Source organism: Heloderma suspectum, chromosome 1 (genome assembly GCF_057233095.1).
Source record: "Heloderma suspectum isolate Gila_16-S chromosome 1, 16-S_ref, whole genome shotgun sequence".
Taxonomy (NCBI): domain Eukaryota; kingdom Metazoa; phylum Chordata; class Lepidosauria; order Squamata; family Helodermatidae; genus Heloderma; species Heloderma suspectum.
Window position 1 is genome coordinate 440,329,649 of NC_139458.1, and position 22,539 is coordinate 440,352,187.

The following is a 22,539-nucleotide window of genomic DNA, read 5'->3' on the forward strand; positions in this document are numbered from 1 at the left end:
CAAATTAAACAGATGAAAAACAAAATCTTAATTAAAACATAACATAAAACAGTTAAATTAAAATGCGGTTAAAAACACAAATTAAAAAAACAGCAATACAAGCAGAGTCTGTGGATGTACCTGAAGTTTCCAAAGGGGGAGCCCTTGTGCCAGGCTGTTGCAGGAAGAATAACAAAGCGTCTTGTGGCATCCTGAAGGCTGACGAATCCATTATGGCAGAAGCTTTTGTGGAGCAGATTAGAGTCCATTCAGTCCACAGATGCTTATGTCAAAGTAAACACGTGAGCCTTTATGGTGCCACAAGAACCTTTGTCCTGTTGTGATGGATACATTTCAGCTTGTGCAGCCTGAGGAACTGAACTGGAGCAGATCCTGGGAAGTTTGAGGCTGACCACTTGCGCTCTCAAGTTGACACTGCCGTATCTTGATTAGACCATTTAGATGGGGTAGGACTATTAGCTACCCTGAACTGTCACGTCCGAGGGAGTGCACCTCTGGATGCAATTGCAGGGGCAAGAGCACAAGGGGATCGTGGCCTTCCTGCCCTGCCTGTTGGCTCCCCAGAAGCATTGTGCTGGCTACTGTTGCTGAGAGTCTGCTGGCTTAGATGGACCCACCTTGGCTTGGTTCAGCAAGGCAGGATTTATGCTCTCTCAGACCTGGATCTTTTGTCACGCTTCCCTAAGCCTTGAACTTGCTTTTTGGTTCTGGTATGAGTGTCTGAAAGTGTGAATATTCTGTATTAAAATTTGAAGAAAACTTATTTTTCCCTGCATGATCCACAATAATGCTCCTTCGCTGAGGTTTTGTCATTTCTAAATGTGTTTGAATTGAATGGATTGATGAATCAGTTCAATTGGATTGACTAATCAGTTAAAAGCCAGATAGTTAGTTAATTAAAAAACCAGAAATCTTTAAATATTTGGCAGCCAAAGTTCCTCCAAATCATTTGTACTTTGTTTAGTCCTGTAAATCCCTGAAGAAGAATATACTGGATTGCTGCAATAAGAAATGGGCATTGCTGCACAGGAGTTTGACTTCGGGATTTTTGTGCAATGTGTTTTGCCTGCAGCTGCTGTACTGCATTTCTGTGGCTTTTCTGGTTTGGCCTGTTGCGTGATTGCAGCCATCGCCATTCCTAGCTTTGTGCAGGTGGTGGTGCAAGAGGTACAGCATGTGAATGGGACCTTTGTCCTTGTTCATTCCACTAGTGCAGATGCAGCATGAGTGTGAATGTGCACGCAAGGTAAGCCCACACCCTTGCTGCCTGCACCAGTAGGCAACTCACTTGCTGCTCACACGTGGCCCGCACAGGGCTGTGGCAGAGGTCAGAAAACCCGGGAGTGCTGGGGGTCAGCAAGAGGTGGCTCCCCCCCAGGCCAAACCGCAAATGGTGCAGGGGGAAGGGTGCCGCAGAGGGAGAAGAGGGGGCCCTTGTGTCTGTCCGCGTTGGGAAACCCTGTGGCGTGCATGGCGGGGGCTCCCCAAGAGCAGAGGTCACGGGGGCGAGGGAGGGGCACGGGAGTAAGGGAAGCTCTCCCGGGAGGAAGAGGAAAACTTGGAGGTGGCAAATGGAGTGACTGAGTGGGACTGGACTGGCAGTGGCCATTGGGTCCTGTATGAAGAAGTGCATCTTGGGCCTGAGGCGGAGGGAATGGGGCCACAGTCCCATTGCTGTGCACATGGCACAGTGCCACTCTCTGCTTCTCTGGGCTCCAGGGACCCCTGGTCTCTTTGGCAGTTCTGGCCCTTTCATCAGAGAGGGGCCAAACTCATGCGGGGTGAACCGGGAGGATGTCACACTCAGGGCTGGCCCTGGGCCTTAGCCACCTCAGTGGCTGCTGCACTGCCACAAAGCGCAGCGCCCCTTGTGGCGTCCCACTGCAGACCCCCGCAGCGTGACTGCTGGGGTGCACTCCAGCTGCAGTGGGAAAATCGGGCTGCCCTGCGTGCGAGCCTGCCTGCCTGTCTCTCTTTCATGCGCACGCGCGCACGCATCCTGTCTTTCTCCTGGGAGAAGGGAGAGATGAACGCCCTTCTCCCTCGTCTGTGCACCCCCCCGCACGCTGGCTCACATCTTCAGTCAGGCTGGGGGTGCTTCTGCCTGCCTTGGCAGGGGGAGTCCTGCTGGTAAAGCCAGAGGGAGGCAGGAGGGCCGTGTCACAGCAGGAGGCCAAGGGGCAGGCAGCAAGTAGAGCGCAGCCCGCCCCTCCCTGAGGTGCTCTGGACAATGACCAGGAGCCCTCGATTCCTGGGAGGGATGCACGCAGTCTGGCCTGAAAGGACATTCACACCCTGCCCTCTCAGGGAGGCTCCTGGCATGTTCGGTCTCAGAAGAGGCTGAAACCAGATGAGACCAAAGGCTCCCTGGTCCAGCATTCTGCCCCCAGAGTGGCCAGCCAGAGGCTCCAATGTGAAGCCCAGAAGCAAGGGTGCAGCAGCAGCACCCCCTCATGTTCCCCCAAAACAGTGGTCAAGAGGCATGATTGTGGGGGTAGCCTGGAGTCATCGGGGAGATGAGCAGCCATTGGTGGCCTTATCCAGGAATTTGTCTGATCTCTTTTTAAAGCCACCCAAATTGGTGGCCATCACTACGTCTTGTAGTAGCCAATTCCTTAATTTAACTCTCCACTTTCTCTATGCTGTGCATAGTTTTATACACCCACCCGTTTTTCTAAGCAGAAGAGCACCAAATCTTTCCTCCTAGGGGAGTTTCTCCAACCCCTTAATCACTTTACTTGCACCTTTCTGCAGGTTTTCCAGCTCTGCAATATTTTGTTTGTTTATTATTTATACCCTGCCTTTCTACCAAAAGATGGCACTCAAGGTTGGCTAGGTGCAGTGACCAGAACTATACACAGTATTCCAAGTGTGGTCACACCATAGATTTGCATAAGGAGAATATGGTCTTGGCAGTTTTATTTTCGATTCCTTTCCTAATTATGCCCAATGTGGAATCTCCCTTTTTCACAGCAGCCACACGCTGGGTCGACCTTTCCATTGCGCTGCCCACCACGACCTCAAGATCTCTTTCTTGGTCAGTCGCTGCCAGCTCAGATCCCATCAGCTTATGCTTGAAGTTGGGATTTTTTGCACCGACATGCATCACTTTACACTTGCTTACACTGAGCCACATTTGCCATTTGGATCCTTATTCTCCCAGTTTGGAGAGATCCTTGTGGAGCTCCTCACAATCCTGTTTTGTTTTAACCACCCTAAATAATTTGGTGTCATTAGCAGATGTAGCCACCTCACTGCTCACTCCTATTTCCAGATCATTTCTTCCTGCTCACATTGGTTGCATGTGCGTGTGTCTGAGTGACACCTGTCTCCCCAGCCTGCAAAGGATTAGGTGGGTCTGTTTGCAACTGAGTGGGTGTATGTAGGGCTACAGCGCGGGGGCAGGGGGGCAGAGAGGATGCCAGGCAGAGGAGCCTGAGCAGGCCTGCTTAGAGCTCCCAGCCCAGCCCCACGCCTTGCACTCCCTCCTTTCCCTGCCTCCCTCTCTGCCCCCACTTCTCCTTGCTGCCTCACTGCTGTGTCTCCCTAGCAACAGGTCCCTCTCGCTCGGCCTGGTCTATTTATAGCTCTGCCTGGCAGCCTTTTGCCACTGGCACGGCGGGAGGAAGAGCAAGGCAGGGGATAGACGCCCCTCCTGGGCCGAGATGCACAGGGGCCTGCCTGCCATGCAAGGCCCACTCTCTTGCGGAGCGGGGATGGCCAGGCGTGTGCCACGGGCACGTGCCCAGGGCACACAGCTGTTGTGGGTGACCCAGCAGGCTCCCTGGGCTTTCTCAGCATTGAGTGGGATGAGGCACCCTGATGCTCAGACCCAGTGACAGAGCCAGGATTCCAAGGAGCAAAGAGTGGTCAGCACAGAGAGAGAGGCTGATGCAGGGAGGCCCTGGCTCAAATGTGGCCAAGCAGAGAGGGTGGCAATGTGGAGGGGCAGCTGCTCTACCTCAGGAAGGATGGCTGGCAACGAAGGAGGCAGCCTTCTGCCTGGGTAGGTGAGCCCCACCAGCGTGGCCTTCTCCAGCCAGCTCCAGCCAGCAGCCACATTTCCACAGGGTCTCAGGCACTGGATGCCTTCCCCTCGCTTGCTGCTGCCTGACTCTTAGCCAGGGATTGAAGCTGTGTCCCTCTGCGTGCAGAGCAGGTGCTGTGCTATAGAGCTACCATCCCTCCTTGCCGAAGCACAAGGGGCAAACTACCTGTTTGGACCAGACATTGGAGAAATCATTGGCTTTCCTTTAAATGGCAGGGAAGGCGACTCCTGCATTCAGTGTCCAGTCTGGGTCCCTTGTGTGTTAAAAGACAGTTCTGTTCAAGCTGCAGCTTCCCCAAATGAGATAGCTGCAGCAGAAAGAATTAACTTTATGAACAGATTAGTAAAGTTCAGCATTGATGGCTAAGAGGGCATTATGATATTGCCCTGTGCACTGAGCTATCTCAGATCATTCCTGCAGAAATGGCATGCTTTCTGCTTTGGACTGTACCACTCCAGGCAGCAGATGAAAGATTCCCCCCTCCTCAACTCCTAGCATGTAGAAAGCTAGTGTGCCTGGCATGCTAGTCTTCTGGCTGAAGGAAGGTATTGGATGGAGGAACATTTGAGCATGCACTTCCCCAACTATGGTCTGAAGAGGCAGAGCACAGGAAGGGCTGTAGCAGATGCTGTTTGGCTTGAATGGGCTCACAGCTAACATTGAAAGTTGGTGAAATAACTAAGGTTACAGACAGAGCATTAATGGATTGAAAGTAGAGGTTAGGAGGAAGGCCCCACCTGTTAAGAGGAATAAGATTCTGCATTGGCCTCTCTGGACTAACTGGGAGCAAAACTTGCTGGGTTTATCAAGCAGCACTGGTGACGTCTATGGAGGGTTTCAGTGCGATGTCTCCTGCCTTGCCCTGTGTGGCCCATCTCCTGGCGTAAGACTGGGAAGGAAGGAGAAGCGGTTGTGTGGTGGGTGCATCAGACACAGGCACCTTTAAGAGTGGAAGACTGAGCTCTGTGGATGTTGAAAATCACCCTTTCCCCAGGAAGAGTTGGGGTGAGAGGGTGTTCTTGCTCAGAGATTGACTGACCTCCATATTTGCGATCTGGATGCCATATTGGTCTGGGGAATTGTAGTGGGTTTTGGGTTCCCTTTGGTGCCTTCTGTAGCAGGCAAATGGACTTGGTTGCCTGAGTTGTCTAGAGCATTTTGTTCTGGAGTTCTCTCTTGAAAGAAGCTTTTCTCCCATTTCTGTGCATCCTCTTGATGGGGAAGGGGGGAGGCTGCTAGTGCCAGGGAGAGAGGGTAGGACTAAATGACTGTAACCCTTTGGAACGACGGTTCTGGGAATCAAGGAGAAGGGGGTTCTTGGTCTAAGGAAATCCGTCCCCAAGGAGGACTCTGATCTGAAAGGAGAGGCTGAAAGGGACTCGCTTCCCATCTAGATTTGTGGGCCAGCACTGGGGGGGGGGGTGCCTAACAGCTACTTTCTTTGGGGTGCAGCTTGCTAGCCTCTTTACGCACCAGAGAGCCACCTTCTCACGTTCTGTTTGGGGGATGCAGCTTCACCTGAAGGGCAAACTGGCTGGTGCCCAGACCAAGGCTATAAACGGGAAGCTGAGGCCGTGCACTTTGCCTGGCTCAGGTATTGGCCTAGGTTCGTCAGCTCCTGCTTGCCAAGATTTTCCCAGCAAACCGTGGTGGAGCACGGTGTGCTGGGATGTGGCTCCTTGCAGGCTCGGTGCCCCCCCTGAAGTCGAGGTTGATCCAAGGTGTAGAGGAGCTGGCGTGCCCTCCTTGGGTGGAGGACAGGGGAGGCTCCCACAACGCACCTCCGGGCCCTTGCTTCCCCTCGACGGGCCTCCCCAGGCTCGCCAAGCCCCTTCCCCTCCGTTACCCAACGCTCCTGGGTGGGGACTGCAGGCCCGCCTGCCCTGCAGCATAGGTGGGAGCCCAGCGACGTCTGGAGGGCCAGTTGCCACCTGAATTGGCGTGTGCCTGAGGGGAGGCGGGGGCAGCGGCAGACCTTGGCCATGGGGGCAGGTGCCCCCCGCGGAGGGGCCCAGCCCCCGTGAAGGGAAGCGCCTGCGACGCCCTGGCTTGGTGCTCGCGGGGTTTGGGGCCAGGATTTCCCCCTTCCAGTGGAATGAGGCGGGCAAGTTGTAACTGGATCCTCCTGAGGGGAGAAGCAGCAGGGCGAGAGATGCGGCATTCTGCTCCCCCCCCCCGCTTCCTAAGTCAGACTGGCAGGGAGGGACGCTGTCGGCCGCCTGCCCGGGGCCCCGCGCCTGCCGTCCCTTGCCGCTTCTCGCCGCGCACGCGAGGGGCCCGGGCGTGCGCGCGGAGGAGCGCCCCGCTGGTGCGCGGGCGGGTCCGGCGGGGGCTTTTCCGCGTCGGCCCAACGGGCTGCGACGCTCGGGCGGGTCCCTCTGAAGAGGGCGCCGGACAGCCACCTGCCGGGGATGCGTTGAGCTGGGCGCGACGGCCTCGCAGGCCCCTCCGGCCCTCCTGTTCTGCGAGGAGGGCTGCGGCTGCGCGTTCCTCGGGGAATCGTAGAACAGGGGCTGGAAGGGGCCTGCGAGGCCGCCGCGCCCAGCCCCCTGCTGCATGCCGGGATCCCCGTCGGAGCCTCCCTGGCAGGCGGCTGACGAGTCTCGTCTCGAGGGCCGCCCTCGCGCCGCTCGCCCGTGTTTTCGGGTAGCCGCGCTTAGCGCCGGCCGCTGATCGCCGCCGCTGCCCGCGCGCCCCTGAGATCTCGCCGGCGCGCTCGTGAAGCCTCCCTCGCGGCCCCAGGGCCCTGCGCAACAGGACTGGCGAAGCCCGGGCGCTCCAGACGGGCTTGGGCGCCAGCTCCCGTCGGGCCCAGCCAGGATGGGCGGTGGCAGGGCTGGCGGCAGCTGCAGTCTGCCCCGCCCAGGGGCCGCCGGGCCCCCTCCCCGCCGTGGCGGGAGTTCCCTGCGGGGCTCCAGGTCAGCGGAGGGGGAGCCGCCATCGCGGCCGTTCGAGCGGGGGCCCCTTCCTGGGTGGGCGGGAGGCTGCTGGCGTGACGCGGGCCGCCGCGCCCAGCGGGACTGGCCGCTCGCCCTGCTGGGGCAGGAGAGGGGGCCGCCAAGTGCCTTCCGCGGGCCCGCTTTAATTGTAGATGCGGCTCGTCGGCAGCGCGTTCAGTTCCCCGGGCGAAAGACGCTCGATCCCCGCCCGGACCTGAGAGATGCGCCGGTCCCCGCTGGCACGGGGGGCGCCGGGGCCGCTCTGGGTGCGTCAGCCTTGCAGGAGCTAGGGAAGGGGGCTGAGCCAGGTCTGTCCGCGCCCGGAGAGGCAGCGAGGAGAATGGGTGGGGAAGGGGGCGAGAGGCCTCCGGCTGGGCGCAGGTGCCCAGAACGGTGCTTGGCGCGGGGCTGCTCTCCACCGGGCGGCCGGCGGCGATTCCACCTCGCCCTCTGTGCCGGATTTGGGGTGCTTCCAGACGGGACTTTGAGGGTGCCGTCACACTGCCTTCCAGAGAATGTAACCGGGGGGGGGGGGGCAGACCACACCAGCTTTCACTGGAAACCCTCCCGTGTCCCCCCCGCCCCAAATCAGTTACGGAATGAAAGTCAGAATAGCCCCCCCTCCCCCCGTGGTAAGAAAAAAAGATGGAAGCAGCAGTGGGGGAAACAAAGCGGGATCCCGGTGGAGGTCTGACCCCCCCCCCCGCCCTCAAGTTGCATGAATGAGACAGGGCCGCGGGGCGAGAAACGCCTTACTGGGAAGCGCCCAGGAGTTCTTCCCGGGGCGTTTCGTGCCATGGCCCAGTCAGTCGTGGCTTCAGCCCCATTAAGTGCCAGCCGGGGGGGGGGTGCACTTGCGGCGCAGGTGGCCGCCTGGACCTGCTTCTGCGGGGGGGGGGGCTTTGCGCCGCTGATGCCCAGGCCCCGAGAGTCTGTCGCTGGGGGAGAGGCGGCGCCCTCCCCAGCGCTGCCAGCCCTTCCGTGGCGAGAAAGCGCGCGCCCCGGGGCAGCGCAGACCTGCGGGCCCCCCGGTCCAGTTCTCCGCCCGCCCGCCGCAGCGCTCTGCTGTCGGCGGAGGAGAGCCGCTTCCCCAGCAAAGGCTGAACGCCGTTCAGGGCGCGTGAAGCGACCCTGCCGAGGATTGAGCGGGCAAGGCGGCAGCTGGGCTCGTCCGGGGAAGGGGCCCCGAAGGGCCCTTCCCGGCCAGGGCCCTGGCGGGGGCCAGGCAAGGAGGCCTGAAGCGCCGGGGCGAGGTTTGGATGTCGTTGGAGGGCTCTCGCGCTCCGCCGGGGCTTGCTTTCGGTCTGTTTGGGGGAGGGGACGCTGCATTGCGCGTCCGTGATGTTTGCAGCCCCCTCCCCAAATGGCCGCGCTCCCGCGTCCCGGGGGTGTGAACGTGCCATCGCCTGGATCCGGATCAGGAAGCGGGGGGGGGGGGGGCTGCGCTTCGCCGCTTTGCTTCGGGACTGGTCTGACGCGACTGCAGGCCCCCCCCCCCGCGTGCAGATGGTTCGGAGGCCGCCTTGCAAGATTGGAGGGGGCAGCGGCGCCTCGTCCGCGCATAGCGCTCCCCCCCCCACCCCGGGGCAGCCAGACCAGCCCCGCAAACACTCTTTCGCCGCCCCCCCAGCAGTTACCTTTCTCCCGCCCCCCCGTTTTCCATCTCAGCCAACCAGGAGCGCTGTCCGGAGTCACGTGGCCCGGAGTTTCCCAGACAAAGAACATTGGCGGCGCGGCCCCCCTCCCCGCCCCCCGCGACCCCCCCGGCCCCTCGAGCCCCCTCCCTCCCTGCAGCCCCCTCGGCAGGACCGCGGCTGCTGCAGCGCCGGAACATGCGGGCAGGTACGGAGGGGAGCAGGGGGCGCGGGGTAGTATTTTTTCGGGGGGGGGGTCTCTGGACTCCCCACATCTCGGTTTGCACAGAGTGCATGCGCGGGCGGGGGGGGTGCAGTACGTGCAGGGGCGTGGGGGTCTTTGCCGGAGGTGCATCCTGAAGAGGAGGAGGAGGAGCGGCTCCCTTTGGGGGCGCGGGCTGGGAGGGGGCGCAGCAGATTCGGCTTCCCTTCCGAAGAGAATTGAGTCAAACTGTTGGCTGCAGAGGGAAATGGGGGAGCAGAGAAACTAATTTTGCGAAGGCTCCCCCTCCCAATATTCTAAAGGGCCATCTGGTGGCGGGCGGGGGGCACCGGCACCAACTCCCATCGAAAAGTTTTAGTTCATTGTGTTTGCGGGGGGAGGCAGAAGCGGGGGGGGCGGTCCCTGCCCCCCGTCTGCCCTGCCCTCCCTAGAAGTTCTGCGGGGCAGTGGGGCTTCGCCCGCCTCCCCTACATGGCGGGTGGGAGGGGGAGCGGGCATTTGCCCCCCTCCAGCCGAGAGGGGCCTTCCCCAGCCCCGGGGGCTGCGGGCTTCCCCGCCAAAGCTGTCAGGCCTCCTCCATCTTGTCTGGGGGCGAGGAGCGCTTCTCCTCCTTCCCGTCCCAGCAGGACCTTCCTTTCGGGACTGGCCGGCCAGGCTGGTGCGCCTGTTGCCCTTCTCCGGGGCGCGGGGGCCCCTCCCCAGGGAGGCCCTGCTGAGCTCCTCGCCGCCGGCCCGGCGCTGCTTTTGTGCGGGGCTCCGGAGTCACGCACCGCGCTGGCCGGCCGCGGGGGCGGGCGGAAGAGGAAGCGGCCGTGGCGGGGGGCGGGCTGAGGTGAGAGGCTGCCCAGGGCGGGAGGGGGCAGAACAAAGCCCCTGCCGCAGCGCCCGCGGGGCCAGCAGGGCTCGGACGTGGGCCCCGCGGGGCGGCCACGGCCACCGTTTCTTCCGCTGAGCACTTTCAGAAACCTCAAAGAAAGTTTTGCTGCTCCTTTTCCCTCGGGGGAGCTGGAGGCAGCGGAGGGCCACTGGCAGAGCGCGCGACTTGGCGGAGGCCACAGCTGGGGCTGGGCTTGAGTTTGGATCCTGCTCTGATTTTCCCACTCCGCCTTGGAGGTGCACGCACGCCTTGAGTGCCTCCGCTGTCATGGCTGGGTGTTGTTGGTCTGGAATGGGCCAAATGTGCAGCACCTTTTCCCTACAGCTCAGGCGGCCTGGCGGCCTTGGGGTGGATGGGGGCCTTCTCCCTGCCCATGCACTGCCGCACCTCTTCCCTGACACACCTCTGTGTGGAAGGCCCTGGCCTAGGATGAGGCTGGAGGCCCTGGCCCCAGCTGCCAGCAGCCCTGAGCCCTCCAGCCTTTGGCTTGCAGCCCTGCAGCATGGGGGAGCCAGCCTGCTAGGGAGGCTCTTTCCATCTCCCCTTCTCTGTGGTGCGGCGGTGTGGACTCTGTGGCCCTCCAGAGCCTTTGGGGCGCTCTGAGCTCCGTGGTCCACTTGCCATCCAAGGTTGGCTCAGTCGTCTGAGTCGGACAGGGAAGCAAGGCGAGGAGCAGGTGGCCCCCAGGGTGGAAGGCAGGTATTTAGCCCAGCTGGGGGAGCTGCAGGGGTGGAATGTCACTCTCTCAGCTGTTACTGCACAAAACGGATCTGCTTCCCCCCCACACGCCCTTTTCCAGGACCCCGTGGCCCTTGCTAAGTAGGTGGCATGGGTGGACCAGGTGGAACTGTAGGCCTGGTCTGGGTCTCTGTGTTTTTAAAGGAAGATGTAGACAACTTGAGACAGTTGGAAAGAAAATGGCAACTTAGGAAGGCTGACTGGGGAGAGCAGGTTACATTTAGCTTGTGCAGAAGAGGGGTGGGTTAATCCTAGAATTCAAAGCCCCCCCCATCTGATACGAGCCCTCCACACCATGTAAAACTCACAGCAGCTAGGCAGGGCAATGTGGGTTAGTGACCTCTTAGCATGAACAAAAAGGTCAGCTAGGAATGCCTGCATGAGGCAGTGGTTGCCTAAAAGAATTCAGATGGTTTGTTTGTTTGTTTATTGTATTAAATTTCTTAATTGCCTGTCTGGCCTGTCACCCGGCCACTCTGGGTGATGTACAACAGTACAATTTTAAACAGTAAAATTATACATTAAAACATTATTTAAAAATACCCTAACTCACCCCAAATGCCTGCCCAAATAACCAAGTTTTCAGTTCATGGCGGAAGCTCATTAAAGAGGGGACATGGTGGAGTTCCCTAGAGAGGGAGTTCCACAGAGTGGGGGCCACCACAGAGAAGGCCCTCTCCCTCCTCCTCACCAGCCTGGCTGATTGGACAGAGAGAAGGTCATCCAAGGCTGATCTTGTTAAGCGGCCTGTCTGGTGTTGCTGGAGGTGCTCCTTGAGATAGGCTGGGCCGGAACCATATAGGGTTTTAAAGGTCAAACCCAACACCTTGAATTTGGCCCAGAAAACAACTGGTAGCCAGCGCAGCTCCTTCAGCTCCAGAGTGGTGTGATCATGCCGGCGGCTGCCTTTAATCAGGCGAGCCACCGCGTCCTGCACCAGCTGCAGCTTCTGAACCGAACCAAAGAGCCGAACTGCATGCTGACCAGGGGAGTTTGCAAGGGAAGCCACCCACACACGAAACACTGCAGCCATGAGCCAGTCTGATGGGGGATGGGACTCCTCCCTGACCCCCAAGATGGCAGTCACGCTGTGGGCATGACCTTCCTCTGTGCAGTCTTTCTGCATCTGAAAAGTGTTCTGGGCCCTTTTTCAGATTTTCAGAACATTGCTGTGAAGAAGGTGGAAAGCTATTTCCCACAGTTGTTTAGACAAAAATGATGGGTGTCCGCTGTAGAATTGACAACCATGTGAGCAGTGGACACCCTTGAATGTGGGAGTCCGGGGGGGTGAGGTTTTCGATCCCCGCTGTCCCTGTGGCGTCCTCTGGCATCAGGCACACTGTTGCCTCTTGTGCTGTAGATGGAATAGTTTTTCCAGAGCACTGCAGGTGGTTTTAAAGAGGGGCGGCGGCGGCTTGTGGTGTGTACATTCATCCCGCTTTCTCCTCTGCCCAAAGAGGTTTTGTGGGCTTTTGTACTATTTCAAAAGTATGTTTGACCAGATGCAACAGTGGAGCGGGGGCGGGGATCCATCCTTCCACCCTGGGAAGAAGGGTCTCTCCAAGACAGCCACTTTCAACTCACTTAGGGCACAATCCTGTGCACATTTAGACTGAAAAACGTCTACTGGGAGTTTTCTGGGAGCTGTAGGACGTTTTCTGTCTAAACAGGATTGCACCTTTAAAGACTATTCGCTGTCTCTACCCTCAGATTCACAACTTCTCAATGTGCTCCTATGGTTGACAGTGTGGAGCCAGGCAGGTGGCATGCCTGTCTTCAAGGCGTGCCTGTGTGAGTGGCTTGCTCTGGCCTCAATCAGTTCCTTGCTGCTGCCCCTCTGCCCGCCCCCACCACTCATCCCTTCAGGCAGTGCGGGGCCGGCTTCAGACTTGCGGAATCTACCCCGAGGCCTCCCAACTGGAGCCAGGTGCAAAGTAGTGGCTATGGGGCAGACACACCTTTAGAATGACAGGACAGGGTGCCTGCGGGCACAGGCTCTACCCTAGAATTTGTTTTAAGCACCAGAACTGAGGTCCTAGTCCTTTCAAACAAAGTCCACTCCTGATTTTTGCTGCGGCAGCCTTAATTTCAGCAGCCTAATTCATTTTTAATATGCTTTTGAGCTGCTGCTCTCGTTAACCAAAGGGGAGTTGGAAACGTTTGCTGATCTACTGCCAGTTACCCAGAGATCTGCTGGTAGATCTTGAGCTACCCACTGCCGTTAGGCTAGGAGAAGGAAGCCACTTTAACGCTGGTTGAGATGAAGACCACGTTGTTCTCTGTCTCCACCTGGCCAAGCCTCTGTTTCGAGGTCTGTTTACAACCACACCTCTTCGCTGTCACTTGGGTTATGGGAGGGAGGGGGGGAGTCCTTTGCAGATGCTCATTTCCCCCTCTCCTGGGGCTCCTGCAACTCCTAAAGTACCCAACCCGCTCCTCAGCCACACACTGCAGCATTACAGCCCCCCCTTGTCCAGGCCTGTGCATGGAACTGCAGCCACTGCAGAGGCCCAGAAGGAAGTTCCCGAATCTCCCCTGGGTGTTCAAGTCAGGGCAGGAGCCCCTGTTGGAAGCATTCCGCGAGGCAAAGGGCTCCCGCTTCCTGGCAGGTTCCGCAGAGTCTCCCCGCCCTGGCACCTTCCATTATGCCCTCCGTCAGTTGCATGAAGGGACGGTGGGCTAGCAGTTGGGCCATTCAGAGCTAGCCATACAAGGGCTGAAAAGCCCGGCTGCAGAGTTTGCAAACAACAGCTTAGCTGCTGACGTTCTTAAGTGGGCTTCACGAGGAGGCTTGTGTGCCCTGCTCCTTCTCCAGGAATTGCAAAAGGAGCAGCATGTGGGCTCATGCTTAGTAGCCAGCCAGCTGTCGACCGGGAACCCACAAGCAGGACACAAGTGTGTTCCCCAACAACTGATGTACAGAGGCCCGCTGCCTCTGGTGAAGCTGAGCTGAGCTCCACCAACGACCAGCTCAGTGCCATCTCTCAGCGATTTAAGATTGCCACGGTGGCTAGAAATGGAACAGGTGCCATGCAGTATTTCCCCACTGCTGCATTTCCAGCCTGGGGGAAACTACACCTGATGGATTTTTCCCTGTCATGGAACTAGGGAAGGCACAAAACCCCCAGGAGGAAGGAGGTGACACTCAGGCACACCAGAAGGATGTCTGGCTTAGATTCATGGGCCCTCTGCCTATGGCCTGTCCTAATGCAAGTATAAGCGGCAGCGTGGTGAAGAGGGAGCCCCACATTCAAATCCTCCTGAAGCTCTGAAGAGCAGTGCTGTGGCTGCCCTGCAGCCTGTCCTGCAGGCTTGTTGTGAGATTAAAATGAGAAAGTCCAGCATTTGTTTCTGTTGGCTACAGTTTTTTAATCCCAGCCTTCTGGGCAAAATACAGAACAACCCTGTGAGGTGGGCTAAGATGGCCTAAGGTTACTCAGTGAGCTTCACAGCTAAATGGGGATTTGAACCCAGGTCTCCCCAGTTGCAAACCAACATTGTAGCAGATTTCCTCCAGTGGCAATGGGTTGGACCTTTGGGGTCCCTTCCAGCTCTCCGATTCCAGTCACTACACCACACTGGCTCAGCTGTGAAGTGACTTGGACACTTTAAATGGAGCAATATAAATGCTAAGTGTGATTAAAATGCATACATAGCACAAGGGAGGGTGGGTCCTACCTTTTCCCTTAGTAGCAGTCTGCCTAAAATCCAGCCGCTCCTGCCCAGAGCTGTCAGCAGTTTTCTGGGTCTGATACATTGCTTAGCAGGAGGAGAGAGCGATGGGTGCTCCCAGGCTCTTGTTCTTCAGCTGGCAGTGGGGACCCACAACTGGGTTACAGCCTAACGTGAGGCGGGTCATGCCAGCGGTGGCGGCACCTAAGCATACGCAATGAGAACCGAAGCAGGGATCCCAGTGTTCCTGTTTGGGTTAGAGGGGCGTCCTAGGTATGAAAAGGTGAAAGACCACCTCTCTAGGCCCCATGCAGTGATTCCCTGTTAGCCCACCCCGCGACCCCATCTGCTTGCCCATCTCTGCCCTTTGGATGGTGTTGGTTCCTCTTGTGTTCCACCAGGAAAGTGCCCATCTCGGTGTGGGGACACAGGGCGGTTGAGAGCCCCACAGCTCTAGAGGTCGAGAAGAGGGACGGATCCCCCCCCCCCGCCTCAATTAAATTCTGGGTCCTGCTTGATAGCGGGAATGTGTCCAAAAGTGTGTCATCCTCTTCAGGCCTTTATTTCCTGAAAGACCCCGAGACCAGGGAGCCAAGTCCCCTCCATGCCAAGTTGACAGGTCTATATGGGACACCACTCCTGCGCCGCGAAGAGCTGTGCTGGTGGGGGAGTTTCTGTAGGCTGCCAGCCCAGGTTGTGCTACTTTGAAGGTAGACAAGAGCAGGTCCGTAGCCAGGAGCAGAAACCTCCGTGCTTCTGGACGTCCTCCCAGCCTAGGGGAGTGCTCCCCCCAAGCCAATCCCACGCAGCTGGCAGCACACGCAACTGTGCACCCCTCCGCCGCACAGGCAGCTTGTGCAGTACCTTAGGAAGAGATGCTGATGATTCCGTAATACTTCATTTCGTTTTGTGTTATTGTCATAAGGCCCCCAAAGTGGTGAGCAGCATATTAAAACGCAATCAAAATTAGATTCAGTAAAATACCATTCTCAATCAGTGCACTACAAATGTTGCAGCAGCAACAGGAGGCTTAAATATGCTGTAATACAAAGCAGGACATAAAAGCAGCTATTCAGAACATTCAGCCAACAGAACCAGAACACAAAACATCACAAAGTTAAAGTCTGATAAACACCCCAAATGAAGCACCTGGTGAGACAAGACAGGCTTTGCTGGGCACGTGAAAGACAGCAGAGGGGGTGCCAGGCAGTTTTTCCTTGGGAGGGACTTCTCCAGCTGCGGTCCTCCTGCTGTAAAGGGTCCGCCCCCCAGTCTCTGCAGGAGAGAGAGAATGGCCTTCAGGATGGTCCCAGAGAGCTGCGACGATGTTTAAAGGCCAGCCTGACTTAGAGCCTCCACAGGATCACGGGGCATCGCATGAACCACTTCAGCCTATTGCTGTTACAGGGCTGCCTTGTAGGACTTCCAAAAGACTTTTGACAAAGTCCCTCCCCAAAGACCCCTGAGCAGACTTGGCAGTCATGGAATAAGGGGAGAGGTCTTCCTATGGATCACTGACTGGTTAAAGAACAGAAAGCAGAGAAGAGGAATAAATGGTAAATTTTCCCAATGAAGGGATGTCAACAGTGGGGTCCCACAGGGATCTGTATTGGGACCAGTGCTTTTCAACTTGTTCATAAATGATCTGGAATTGAGCAGTGAGCTGGCCAAGTTTGTCAATGACACCACATTATTTAGGTTGGTTTGTGAAGCTAGATGAGTACCTTCTCGGTCCCTCCAACTAGCTTGCTTCCCAAACATGGACGGGTGTATCTGAGATTCACCAGATCAAGAGAGATCACAACGGCTTTAAGGCCTGACCTCACCCAGTGATTGATTTGCAAACCTCTACCAAGTGTTTAGGGCTTCAAGAATTAATGTATGGCTGGTGGTCCCTGAACCTCTCTCAAGCCAGACAACCCAAATATGGTATTAAAGAATATATATTTATTGCTCAAACAGTTCAGGAGAATAACGCGCCTTAGCTAAGATGAGGCAGTTTACAAACATCCCTACATACACACAAGTTATGACCATTAAGAGTGTGATGGAAATAATAGGCACATTTTCAACATAGTGAAGCCCGGCCTCCTCTCCGCCTAACAGTCGATATCAAAGTTCCATACTTACCTGAACGGAAGGCATGGTGGGCAAAGCCAGCCTGAACGCTCACGGGTTTCTCGTTCCCCAGGATCTCTCTCCCCAACAAGCCAAAGCCTGGCCCTTCACAACCCCCATGAAGTTGATGGGCTTCGTTTGACATCCTTGGTTTCAGGCTTGGTCATACCACCATTCCCATTGCTCGCCATGTAGCCAGGCCTGCCGTTGACGCCAGGAACGCCCAGGCAAACTCGGTGTCACGAGTTACTTCCAGTACTTGACCCACCAAATGAGCTGTGGCAGCCTTCCTTCAACTCCAAGAATATGTCCCATTACTTCTAGTTATCACACACGTGCGGAACTACAAGTCCATCGAGTCCAACGGGGGCTGGACTCGATGGCCTTGCAGGCCCCTTCCAACCCTACTATTCTGTGATTCCAGTCTCGTCTACAAAATGCCATCAATTCGTATCAGTTCCACACAGTACAATGCGTATTCCGCTACGAGAAGGTACGCAACTTGACTTAAATCAGTGCATGCACATAATCCAGCCTAGTCTCGGCCTCAGTGTTGTCTAGGCGCAGTGCCAGCGCAGCCATCCAGAGCCCAGCTTGCAGTGGATCTCGGGGCCTTGTCCATTCCCACCTTCTGGTAGCTTTGAGCTCAGAGACCTTCAAAGGACCGGGCCTGGAAGGCTCCCGCCTGACAGCTGGTGCTATTCCTGTTTGTCAGGCGTTTGCCTGATCATCGGTTCTCCTGGTTGTCGTTGCTGCCCTTTGATGGTGAGATTCCTTCTCTATGGGCAGCTGGCCTGAGCGTGACGTTCCCAGGTCTACATGGGTAGTACAGGCATTTGTGATCCAGCTTTTTCACATCCCAACTTTACACTTGGTCATCGCATCCCCCCCGCCCTGGCTGTCATGTATCTTATTGTGCTAAGTCACTTTCCTCCATAAAGCGGCTACAAAGGAGGGTCTGGCACTGCTCCCAAGAGCAGGAAACCGTTTTTTTTAAAGTTGTCGCAAACTTCTTCCACATGTGTGGAACTACAAGGCTATGGAGTCCAATGGGGGCTGGACCCGATGGCCTTGTAGGCCCCTTCCAACCCTACTATTCTGTGATTCTAGTCTCGTCTACAAAATGCAATCAATTCATATCAGTTCCACAGAGTATTATGCATATTCTGCTATGGAGGGATTGCAGGGAGCTCCAAAAGGATCTTTCCAAACTGGGAGAATGAGCATCCAAATGGTAAATGTGGTTCAACGTAAGAACTGTAAATTGATGCATGTTGGGGCAAAAAAAATCCCAACTTCAAGCATAAGCTGGTGGGATCTGAGCTGGCAGCGACTGACCGAGAAAGAGATCCTGGGGTCATGGTGGACAGTGCAATGGAAATGTCGACCCAGTTGTGTGGCTGCTGTGAAAAAGGGAAATTCCATGCTGGGCATAATTAGGAAAGGAATCGAGAATAAAACAGCCAAGATCATACTCCCCGTATACAATTCTATGGCGTGACCACACTTGGACTACTGTGTACAATTCTGGTCACCACATCTAAAAAAGGATGTAGCATTGGAAAAGGGCAACTAAATTGGTCAAGGGACTGGAGCAACTCCGCTATGAGGAAAGGTGACAAGATCTGAGATAGTTTAATTTAGCAAAGAGGCAAGTAAGGAGAGACGTGATTGTTGTTGTTCAGTCATGTCCGACTCTTCGTGACCCCATGGACCATAGCACGCCAGGCCTTCCTGTCCTGCACTCTCTCCCAGAGCGTGCTCAAGTTCATATTCATTGCATCCGTGATGCTATCTAGCCATCTCATCCTCTGCCGTCCCCTTCTCCTTTTGCCTTCAGTCTTTCCCAGCATCAGGGTCTTTTCCAGAGAGTTTTCTCTTTGCATTAGGTGGCCAAAATATTTCAGCTTCAGGATCTGTCCTTCCAATGAGCGCTCAGGGTTGATTTCCTTTAGGATGGACTGATTTGACCTCCTTGCAGTCCAGGGGACTCGTAAGAGTCTTCTCCAGCACCACAGTTCGAAAGCATCAATTCTTCGGCGCTCAGCCTTCCTTATAGTCCAGCTCTCACAGCCATACATTACTACTGGGAAAACCATAGCTTTGATTAGACGGACCTTTGTCGGCAAGGTGATGTCTCTGCTTCTTACTATGCTGTCTAGGTTGGCCATAGCTTTCCTCCCAAGGAGCAAGCGTCATTTAATTTCATGGCTACAGTCACCGTCTGTGGTGATCTTGGAGCCCAAGAAAATAAAATCTGTCACTGCTTCCATTTCTTCCCCTTTAATATGCCAGGAAGTGATGGGGCCAGATGCCATGATCTTCGTTTTTTTAATGTTGAGTTCCAGACCAGCTTTTGCACTGTCCTCTTTCACCCTCAACAAGAGGCTCTTTAGATCCTCTTCGCTTTCTGCCATTAGGGTGGTATCTGAGGTTGTTGATAATTCTCCCAGCATCTTAATTCCGACCTGTGATTCATCCAACCCGGTGTTTCTCATGATGTACTCTGCATATAAGTTAAATAAGCAGGGCAACAATATGCAGCCTTGTCTTACTCCTTTCCCAATTTTGAACCAATTGGTTGTTCCATGTCTGGTTCTTACTGTTGCTTCTTGCCCTCGTACAGGTTTCTCAGGAGACAGGTAAGGTGGTCTAGAAAGTGGGTAGGGAGACAGTTTTCTCCCTCATAATATTAGAACCCAATGGGGGTCATCCCATGAAGCTGACTGGTGGGAAATTCAGGACAGGTAAAAGAAAGGACTTAACACAGTGCATAGTCAAATTATGGAATATGCTACCACAGGAAGTAGTGATGGCCACCAATTTGGATCACTTTAAAAGGGGATTGAGCAAATTCCTGAAGAAGGCTATGAATGCCTACTAGGCCTGATGGCTCTATGCTACCTCCAGTATGCCTCTGTAGACCAGTTGCTGGGAAACATGGGTGGGAGGGTGCTGTTGCGCTCATGCCCTGCTTGTGGGCATCTGCTTGGCCACTGTGCACAGAATGCTGGACTAGATGGACCTTTGGTCTGATCCAGCATGGCTCTTCTTAGGCCCTTATAACTCCCATAGTTCCCTTTTGCCAGGATTTGGGAGGGGCTGCATTCCTTTGATCCTCAGTTAAGGATCCCAGCATAGACAGATTAGGCTGGACCTCCCCCCACCCCCATTTAGCTGAACAACATGCCTGTACAACATGGTTCTTGGTGTGCTTGGACACTGGAGAATCTTTGGCCATCTAGCCCTGTGCTGCCTGCTCTGACTCGGGGAGAGAGAGAGGACTGCGCTACCTGCCCGGTTTAGCTGGAGAAGCCGAGGAGTGGTCCTGGGGCCTTCTGTGTGCAGTCGGTGGACAGTCCCTGAGCTACACGCAGGCCGTTCTCTAAAGGCAACGGCAGAAGGGAAGGTGGTGGCTAGGAGTGGGCGCCCCCCACACTGAGCAGCGGGGGGAGGTGGGGCAGAGGCCTGGGGGCAATCGGCCATGAGCGCAGCTGGGTCTCTGTTGCTTAGCTGAGCAGGGTTGCTTGCTGTGCACCATGTTTGGGGTGGCCGCTTTTTGCCTGACTGTCACAAAGGGTTCAGGGTTGCCGTGTCGGCCCCATTGAAGGTGGCGGGACTTGCTTCTAGGAAGACGGTGATGTGAATCTCTGAAGCTTCGGACAGGAGTAGATCAGTTGACTACAGCTGCAGCTGACTTGCCAGTGAGGCCAATTTGCATGGACAGGGATGGCATTGGGAGCTGCCTGTTGGTTTGAGAAGCCATTCTGGTGTTGCTGTTAGGAGCAAAAACATGGTTTTACGAAGAAGGGCTGTCTTGAAAAAGGAGCATTTGTTGGCTACTTTCTGTGCTGTTGTCTCCAGCTTCCTTCCATAGCCTCAAAGCACATCTGGGCGGGGGAATGTTTGTGACATGCACGTTTATTTCAATGTAATTGAAAGTCGCATTGGTGGTTGGTGCCCTCCATTTCCGTGGTTATTTGTGAACAGACATGCTGGCGGCCAGTGCAAAGGCCTGTAGGCCCTCCCATTTGGAGTCCCTGGAGGGTCCCTCTTGCCCTGCACAGGAGCATCAGAAGATCTCGCAGCCTTGTGAGCAGTGGAGAACTGTGGAAGGGCAAGAGCCGGATGGGAGGGAGAGGCTGGCCGGCCTTGCATGCCTTCAGACTGCCACCGAGGCGCTCCCCCCCGGGGGCGGCTCTCTGCTTCGTCGCAGGCCCGGCCCGGCCCAGCAGGAGGGTTCTGCAGCGCTTGCCAGTCCTGGGGGGGGGGGGTTCCAGCAGGTGGGAGGAGGTCTGGGCAAGCCCTGGGGGTGCCTCTGTCCCCGCACCTTCCAGTCTGGATGTGAGCAGTGCCGGCTGTTGTGAAGGGGCTCTCTCGGTGACGGCAGATGCCGCTCCGAGGGGCCCACGCCAGGCATTGCCGTGAGGGGCTGCGAGCCCTTCAGTGCTGCTTGTTCTTTGGAGATGGGGAGGAGCGGAGAAACAGAGTGCCACTGCGCCTCCCGGGCTCCCTGCAAGTCCCCCGGGGTTGCAGAGAGCCCTGTGGCTCCACTTCCATCTTGTGTTTTCGCTTCCTGGGTCAAGGGGCCAGCAGAAATCCGGCCCTGTGGTGCTGAGCGCTTGAGTGCGGCCAGAGTTCCCCTGCGTGTGGTGAGGGCGGTCGCAGGTGTGCGGCGTGCCTGGGCAGCCCTCTGCCGAGGAGCAGCTGCGGTGGCAGTGCTGCTGCCATGGGCTGCTGGTCTCCCTGCGGCCTCCGACCTGCTGCAAGCGGAGGGCAGGACGCTGGTCTTGACACAGGCGCTTGCTCCCATGGGGAAGCTTCCAGAAGCTCCTCTCTCGGGTTTCCGTAGGAACTCTGTGATGTTGCCTCGGGCAGATTGAGGGGAGTTGGGGGTGGAGTGTCAGGAGGCAGCTGCCTCCTTGCGTTGGCTCCTTCCCCCATCCCCTGGAGGCACGGCTTTTCCTTTGGGAATTTCACCTTCCTTCGTCTTCCCGGAGCATTTTGGTCTCTTAAGGGAAAAGGAGAATGGAAATCCGTTTGAAACCTCTCCAGATCCTGCAGCCAGAAGCAAGCTGTGTGGCTGAAACGGGTGCCTCAGAGCTGCACGGCCAAGCATCCCGCCTGTCTGGCCTTGCGCTCCTCTCCAGCTTCTGAGCGATCGGGGGAAACGGCCGCTGCGCCACTGCCGCCACCCGGGCTCCGGGATTCCCCAGGCCCAGCACGTGCCTCACCTCTTGGCGCCCGTGCCAGGCTTGGCCTCAGCTCGCCCCTTTGGCCCTTCTAAGGGACCGTGAGGGATCTGGCCTCTTCACAGGGAACTCGGGGAGACACTCAGTGTCAGCCATGGGTTCTGTGCCTTGTGATGATGTACGCCACGTAGGCCTACCTTGGAGTCATGGTTTCGGATGCCACCTCTCCTGCTATGGACTCAGGGTGCTTCTGGACAGAGAGAGGCCTCCTGGTGCTACCAGTCAAAAGGTGTTGCACAGCTCTCCTGTCTTTTCCTCCTTAATGGATTTTTTCTGATAAGAAAAAAGCCGGGAGAAGAGGTGGGAAACTCCAGGGGGCTGACAAATTGGAGGCGACATTGCCTGGGCCCTGTAGAATTCTGTGAACGAGGCAGGGTGATTTCACAATAAAAGGCCCGCCTGGAAACACCGTCAGTGTGGGATCTTGGCCGCATCAGCTCTCCGTCCCCTCATCTGTGCAGTGAGAATACGACTGACCTCTCTCCCGTGGTGGTTGTGAGGCGAGCGCCACACAGGTGGCGGGGCTGCTTTGCACACTGGAAGTACCGCACAGCACAGGAACGTCAAGCACGTGCTCCCGGTCTGCCCCCTTCCAAAGGTGTTGGCAGGGTATGCTGTTTTGAAACCCTGAACCGGACGTCTGGCAGTCTGTGCAGCAGACGAGGATTGTGGGGCCAGTGTGGTTGGCAGAGCCTGTGCAGCAGAGTGATGCCCCCAGCTGCCAGTTCTGTAAAACACCATTGTGAAAACAAAACATTCTTGTGACTCGCCCAGAGCTTCAGCTCTTGGGCAGTATAGAAATGTAATAAGATAAATGAATGGCTGAAACAATAAATAAAACTGCCCTTTCCCCATTGGTGGAGGGAGCTCATCCAGGATTTCTCTAAAGCAGGAAATCTCCCTGTGCTGGGTCAGACCCGGAGAGGCTTCCAAAGGGTGCATCTCTGTTCGAGTGAGCCCCTAACCATGCTGAGGTCAGCCCCGTGGCTCTCAGTGGGATTACTTCCAGGGAAGCTGGCTTTCCGTGCAATCCTACA

At 56.4% G+C, this 22,539-nt stretch overlaps 1 protein-coding gene across 3 annotated transcripts in view; it reads left to right on the forward strand.

Moving 5' to 3' along the window:
- The window catches only part of DNMT3A (DNA methyltransferase 3 alpha), an 83,638-nt gene that overhangs the window by 41,401 nt on the left and 19,698 nt on the right, over positions 1-22,539 (forward strand). The window contains exon 1 of one of the 3 annotated variants that reach the window (XM_084828083.1): positions 8,228-8,830. The exons of the other annotated variants lie outside the window; for them this stretch is intronic. Within the exon in view, the coding sequence (XP_084684209.1) occupies positions 8,330-8,830 (501 nt within the window). The 5' untranslated portion in view covers positions 8,228-8,329. Of the gene's footprint in view, positions 1-8,227; positions 8,831-22,539 lie in introns of those variants that run through there. 3 annotated transcript variants of the gene reach the window in all.